Below are 7,670 nucleotides of genomic sequence, written 5' to 3' on the forward strand. Positions count from 1 at the left end.
GGAAAGAGGAGTAAAAAACAGTTCTTTCCTGTTCCAGGTGATAAGTGCCTTCTCATGTTCACCCAAATTTGTAGTTAAGTAAAGCATTAAGTTTGTTATGAGAGGAAAAATGCAGCCAGTTCCCAAGTACCTCTCAGAGTGGCATCAGTGGAAGAATTTCTGTAGGCTCTTCTTTAGCTAGTGTTACTGTTCCTAACACAAGCACCAGCCTGCAGACGTGATGTGTACAGCAGTTCTCTGCCAAAGTCTGCATTGAATCCTGAATCTTCAAGACTGGACCTAGAACTGTATGATCTTAAAATCAAGCCTTCGTTATAAATTGCCTCAGTTTAGAATTACATCAGTTTATTTTAATTTTCTGCTGAGTAGACTATTTACCATAGCAATGTTTATTTTACATGTCCCTCAACGTAGTCTGTAAGCAAATTATTATTTTACTTCATTAAATAGCAGTAGTGTATGCTGGAAAAAATACTACTGGGTTTCAGCCCCATTTTGTACATCATCACAGTAATTTTTAAGTGACCTGTACTATATTTGGCTAGGTTTTTTTTACAAATGTATTGAGAGAGACACTGCAGAAGTGTAAGATATTATCTGGTATCTTTTGGAATAGTCTATTGTCCAGTGTAGGTATAACTTTGGTAAACCACACTCAATGAAGTATAATAGTGTAACTTTTCTCTGATAAATAATGTATTTCTCTTTTTTATTGCCATCATATTACAGTGGTTGATGCAGATATTGCCTGCCATTACAAAAGGTTTCCAATGCATCTTTTTGCCTACAGAGTTCATACACACAAACTAGGTAAGATTTTTATTGCAACATTGGAATTTCAAATACTTAACAGAAAAAAGTGCTGACACTATAACATATTTTTTTAGGAGTATCTCTCATGTTCACATACTTATTGGTCTGTTATAGGTAAAGTAGTGAGTGGATACAGAGTGAGAAATGGTCAATGGACATTGGTTGGTAGACAGAGTCCACAACTACCACAGGTTGGTTGGATTTTTTCATTGAAACTGCAAATTTTAATTATCTTTATTTGAAACTTAGAAGCTGAATTGGCAGTCATGTACCCACAGTTTTGTATTGTGGTTTTTCCACTGGTACATGTTGTTGTGCCCCTGGAAGTGAATACACCCAAGTATTACCATGATTACAATGCGAAAATCATTCTGAAATTACTTTTCAGATGTGTGGCACTGTCTTTCTCATGTGTGGGTGTATTGACATAAATGAGACTGATTAGCTTCACTAATTATGTTGAATCATCCTCTCTTACAGGCATTCTATCCAGTAGAACATCCTGTAGATGTTAGCTATGATGATATCCTAGCAGCTAGATGTGTGTTCAGTGGTGAAGGCAGAACTACAGAGACACATATAGGGTAAATTTTCTATATTTGCTCCGTTTCCTAACCAATTTTTTCTGAAGTATTGATTATGTGTGTGTGGTTATGTATTTATTTTATGACTTCTTCTAAGATAATTCAAACAAACTGTTGAATCTGCCAGAATGGTCTGGTTCTGCTGTTTAGTCTGCTAGTGGTTTAACTCTGTGCAATGTCGATTGCCTTCGCTTATGTGAATATTAATTTTGCAGAAGTGTTCAGAACATTTCTCAGATGAAACTATCCTGCCTTACTCAGATGCTGGAGAGTTACGCACTCAGAGAAGGATTCAGAATACCAATTCTAAAAAAATGTATTTTTTAATAGGTTGAAGATATTGACTATTTAAAACAAAATAATAAAGCTTCACAGTTTCTTATCATTATTTCAGAAAAAAATTTATGGAAGCTTATAAAATTCTGATACATTTTGCCCATTCTAAAATCTAACCTTAAAAATATGGGCTGATATAGCAGTTACCTTTTTTCTATACAAAAATATACAAGCTTTTATGAAAAACAACAAAACCGTAAATAATAGTGATAAAGAGGGAAATTTGAACTGGGTTTGTCGGTGATGCTAGTCAGCGGAAGATGACAGACAGAGCACTGTAAGATCAAGTTCACAATCACAACTGTAAAACTAGGCACAATATTAATAACATTACTAACTTAATGAATATTAATAACTTTCTTAACTGGTAGAACTGGTCCAGGTTCTTTGTAATTTACTGCATATGTAGAGATATGAAGATACGCTGCAGAAATCTCTCCATTCTGGAAGTATGTGCTGCAGCACCCCAAGGGACAAGTCTTTTTAGTGCACTGAGCACCCTAAGATTGCATCTAAGTAGGAGGTTAAGAATTCAGCACAAATTTATCACCTTTCAGTGCATAATTAAAGTATGGATGAGTAGCAGCTCAATGGAGCAAAATGAATTGTATGTTTTTGCAAAGGTCATAACCCTAACAAAAATATATCCAAAACCTTAATTTAACTCTAGACCTTTTATTCACAAGCTCTAAAGCTTTCTGTCATGATTCTGTAAGATTCTCTAAACTAGTCCAACAGTATTAGGACAATTACGGTCTATTCTTTCAATGTACTAATATGCTTTCAGTGGGAAGTAATGCAAGCAGAAATTAAAGACAGAAGCAGATCTGTACATTTTTATTACATATTTTTTACTTGTGAATTTTGAGAAACAACACATAAGCATTAGGCAAATATTTAAATTATTACACTGAAGCTGATGCATACTATTGAAGTTCATGTGGTTGGAAAATTTCTATCACCATGACATGAAGTGATTGGATGAAAAGGAATGTATTCACAACAGTGCTTGGTATATGAAAAGACATATAGCTAAAATAAATCAAGTGTAAGTTATTTAAATCTTAGAAAATGGTGCCCTGATGTGCAGTTGTCTTGCTCCCATTGAAAATGACTCATCAGTCCAAAAGAAGTATTAAAAGAACCTGTGAGTTCCAAATAGGAACAGTGAAAAATATGAAGGGAAAGCTGTAAAATAATACATACCTGAAAAGGACCACATCAAGCCTCTATGTTTACTTTCCCAATCTTGGTATTTAATTTTATGCCTGTGGTTTTGTTTTTTCTTAAACTAGATGGAAAAAAAATCTTAAATTCCTTATGTGATTTATCTTTAATAAACGTAGAAAGCAAGACTAAAACAAACTCAGAGTTCCCTTTGTGCATTCACCTCTCCAAAGCTGATCAGTTAAAGCCTAATCATTCATAGTATGTATGAACTGTACTTAAAACATGACATATTCTCAATGTTACACTTCCTTAACTGTGTAATGATTCCTGTGATAGTCAACTAGTCCCTTTCATGTGAATGAAGCGTCATTTCTGGCCAAGTCTATTAATTAGTATCTAACTTGGTGAAGAAGGGTAGATGGAATAGAAAGGAAGCCTATAGAGGATAGAAGCAAGAACAAGTAACCTGGGAGAAACACAGAGAAATTGTCCAAGCAGTCAGGGATCAGGTTAGGAAAGCCAAAGCTCTGACAGAATTAAATTTGGCCAGGGACATCAAGGGCAACAACACAACCTTCTGTAGGTACCTTGGTGATAAAAGGAAGACTAGAGGAAATGTGGGCCCTCTCCAGAAAGAAATGGGAGACCTGGTTACCAGGGATGTGGAGAAAGCTGAGGTACTCAATGATTTTTTTGCTTCAGCCTTTACCAGCAAGTGCTCCAGCCACACCACCCAAGTTGCAGATGACAAAGACAAGGACTGGTAGAACGAAGAACAACCTGCTGCAGGAGAAGGTCATGTTTGAGACCATCCGAGGAACCTGAATGTGCATAATCCTATGGAACCCAAAGAGATACATCTGTGGGTCCTGAGGGAATGGGCAGATGAAGTTGCCAAGCCACTATCCATCATGTTTGAGAAGTTGTGGCAGGCTGGTAAAGCTCCTGCTGACGGAAAGGGGGAAACACAGAGACCATTTTTAATATGTGAAAAAAAAGTAAGACCCGGGGAACTACAGGCCAGTCTCACCTCTGTGTCTGGCCAGATCACGGAGTGGATCCAGGGTACATGGAAAATAAGGAGATGATTTGTGACAGCCATCATGGCTTCACTAAGGGCAAATCATGCCTGACAAATCTGGTGGCTTTCTTACAACAGGGTTATAACGTTGGTGGGTAAGGGAAGAGTCACTGATGTATTCTACCTGGACTTGTGCAAAGCATTCGACACTGTTCTGCATGATATCCTTGTCTCTAAATTGGAGAGACAAGGATTTGACAGATGGACCACTTGCCAGATAAGGAAATGGCTGAATGGTCACACTCAAGAGAGTTGTGGTCAATGGCTTAGTGTCTGAGTGGACATGACTGAAGAGTGGCGTTTCTCAGGGGTTGGTATTAGACTGGTACTGTTTAACATCTTTGTCAGCAACATGGATGTCAAACTATGTGGTTGTTGACATGCTGACATGCTGGTGGGAAGGAATGCCATTTGGAGGGATTTTGAGTGGTGGACACAATACAAACCTCATTAAGATCAACAAGGCAAGTGCAAGGTCCTGCACATGGGTTTGGGCAATCCCAAGCACAGATAGAGGCTGGGCAATGAGTGGAGTGAGAACAACCCTGCAGAGAAGAACTTGGGGATGTTGGTGACTGAAAAACTGAATATGAGCCAGCAACGTGGGCTCACAACCCAGAAAGCCATTTGCATCCTGGGCTACATCAAAAGAAGCATGGCCAGCACATCAAGGCAAGTGATTCTGCCCCTCTACTCCACTCTTGTGAGACCCCACCGAAGTACTGGGTTCACTTCTAGGTCCCCCAGTGTAAGACAGACATGGATCTGCTCAACCCAATCCAGAGGAGGGCCATGAAGATGGTCAAGGGCTGGAGCACCTCTGCTATGAAGAAAGGCTGAGAGAGTTGGAGTTGTTCAGTCTGTAGAAGAGAAGGCTCTGTGGAAACCTTACAGGAGCCTTGAAGTACTTGAAGGGGGCCTACAGGAAAGACAGGGAGAGACTCTTATCAGGGAGTGTAGTGATAGGACAAGGGGTAACAGTTTTAAACTGAAAGATGGTAGATTTAGATCAGATATAAGGAAGAACTTCTTTACTGTCAGGGTGGTAAGATACTGGAACAGGTTGCCCAGAGAAGTTGTTGATGCCCCCTCCTTGGAAGTGTTCAGGGTCAGGCCGGATGGGTCCTTGAGCAACCTGATCTAGTGGAAGGTGTCCCTGCCCATGGCAGGTGAGTTGGAACTAGATGATCTTTAAAGCCCCTTCTAACACAAACCTTTTTTTTGTTTTGTTTTGTTTTATACCTTCCTTACTGTGCTGTGTATTTTTTTACACATTTGGTCTTGGTCTTTTCCATGGTTTTCTTCAGGGTTTTTGGTTGGGTTTTTTTTCATGGTTTTCTTTACACCAACTGCTTTCTATTATCTATTATCTGTTAATATTTCTATTATCTTACATTATCTCATGACCCCATGTTTCATACTAACCTTTTTCATCCTGCTTCCTCTCCTAGTCTGAGAAATTAAATTAGATATTGAGGCATGCCTCTTAGATGTGTAGAGTTTGGCAAAGTAAGTTTCAGAAGTAAAATCTGATTTTACTTAAGCAGTTGTCTACATACACATTCAGAGTACTTACATAAACACAGACCTAATGTCTTTGGTGAGGCAGGAGTCATCTCTGCAACAGTTTCATGAATTGTCCATTTTAGTTAGAGGGATTTCTCCTCAAATGCAGATTTTTGCAAATTAAAGAGTTTGTCAAAGGACAAGGACATCAACGATGCCTAATTTATTAAGCAATATTTCTTCTAATTTTTTTCCACAGACCAGTAAGTACTCCATTCAAGCCGCCACTGGGGTTTTTAACAGATATAATACATATCAGAGTAAACATTAGAGTTGATACAGTGTCAAGTATATTGTTTACAGCTCTAAGGGATATCGAAGAACTGAAGCCACTCAGTGTGAAGGTTGTATCTTTGTAAAGGAAAGTGCCATTGGCCACAATAGCTGCTTGTTTTTTCCAATTGCAATGTAAGATATTGTTTAAAACTCTTTACAGAATTAAAATTATGCAACCTGTATCTTTCTGTTTCAAAATATGTTTAAAAGGTATTGTACCTTTCAAGAGAAGGTTTACGGGCCTGTAAGATTCTTTAACTGCATTATGTTGTTTTTTGATGCTAAATTCTCTTGTTTCATTATGCGTCACTCTATATTGTTAATATATCAAGATCTGGATATGGTTCTAGATATCTGTGACAGGAGTATGAAGGTGCTTAACAGCGTTTTTAAAAAATTTATTTCTTTTTAAGTTGCGCATCAGCACTTCTACTCGTTAAACTCATTCACAAAACAGGAGTTTCTCAGGAGTTCAGATATCTAGTAGAAGGATTCTGGGTTTTCTGTGAATTTACTAAAAATATTGTTGACAGACTATTTTTCTTCTTTTTTTTCTTAACTGTTAATATTTAAGACTGTCAACTTTGAAATGTGTAGACACAGTAACACGTCAGGTGAACTAGAGTTCGTGTGGGTTCTGTATCCTCTTTCTACTGGAGTTTTTAAGAGGGGACAATTATAGTGACAGGTATTGAGAGTCCAACAGTGAAGTTAATGCGTTCTAAAAGCTTAAGCAGAACTTGACAAGTCAGAGTCTGATTTTTGTGGTTTCAGTGTATGGAAAAGTACCAGTTCCTCTTCTGAACCAGACTCTTCTCCCATGTTCTCCCTGTCTTCCCTCTAGCTGGTGTCATAATTGTTGCTATGGTGAATAAATGAATGCTGCAGGATGATGCTGGAAAAGTCAGTGCTGATGTCTTTTACGAACAGCTAAAGGACCACCCCCATATCTTTTTATAAGTGTGGGTTAGTTGAGAAAGCTAATTAAAAAATCTTAATGTAAACCCCTTAATTTTGTAAACCTTTCATTGTGAGTCCTAGCTTATTCCATTGTCAGGATTGTAGCTGTAAATAAAAGATAACAACCTATATGGCAGAGTAAAAAAGAGAAACAGATCACAGCTGCAGAGAGGCCCTGCATTGTCTGCTTCACAAAGTAGTATTTTTCAGAAAAGAAATATTTCTTGTACCCCCTGTTTTTTTCTGTTGAAGACAGTATTATGTAGCAGTACAGAAGAGCCTCTTCAGTTTCAAATACTTGTGCAACATTTAGCAAAGAACTGAATTTTGCTACTGTTTAATCATTCCTTTGCACGCATGTTTTCCTTACAGAAGCTTGTGTTCAAGCTGTTCTTGAGATGGCAGTGCTATGTCTTCTCTTTCAGAGATATTTTTGGTGTCTTAATATGTAGTGAAAATAAGTTTTGCTGCATTAGAACCAGTGTGACTAGCCAATAACAGGATGCACTTGAACATGGGGCGGGGCAGGAACTGTCATAAAAAATAGCTGCTGAAATGAAACATAGATGTTATTTGCAAGGATTTTAAATTAAGTTTGCCCCAGATTGACAGGGAAGTACATGAATGGGGACGTAATGTTCTGTCATATTTCATCAAAATTTGTGCATAGTTGATGACACTGTGGGGGATGGGGACTATGAGGAGTATACTGGGGAAAGAAAGAGGAAGAGTAGTTTACATAGTTGATACAATTTTCTGTAGAATCAAAATCAAACTGTAGGAATTTCTGAGATACCTGGGAAGTTTGTGCAAACTGTTATTCTCTAGTGTAAACTGAAAGAAACTTCTGATATTTGTTGCTATTATAATAAACATAATATATA

The 7,670-nt window shown here is 37.8% G+C and overlaps 1 protein-coding gene across 1 annotated transcript in view; it reads left to right on the forward strand.

The window, feature by feature from the left end:
- LOC104492362 (peptidyl-glycine alpha-amidating monooxygenase-like) overlaps positions 1-1,397 on the forward strand; it is a gene marked incomplete at its 3' end in the record, with an annotated part of 3,019 nt that extends 1,622 nt beyond the window's left edge. Inside the window, exons 3-5 of the mRNA XM_010134915.1 lie at positions 730-810; positions 928-1,004; positions 1,294-1,397. Coding sequence (XP_010133217.1) covers positions 730-810; positions 928-1,004; positions 1,294-1,397 — 262 coding nt within the window. The remainder of the gene's footprint in view (positions 1-729; positions 811-927; positions 1,005-1,293) is intronic.
- Between the last annotated feature and the right edge of the window lie 6,273 nt (positions 1,398-7,670).

Source organism: Buceros rhinoceros, unplaced genomic scaffold (assembly GCF_000710305.1).
Source record: "Buceros rhinoceros silvestris isolate BGI_N320 unplaced genomic scaffold, ASM71030v1 scaffold2884, whole genome shotgun sequence".
Classification (NCBI taxonomy): Eukaryota; Metazoa; Chordata; class Aves; order Bucerotiformes; family Bucerotidae; genus Buceros; species Buceros rhinoceros.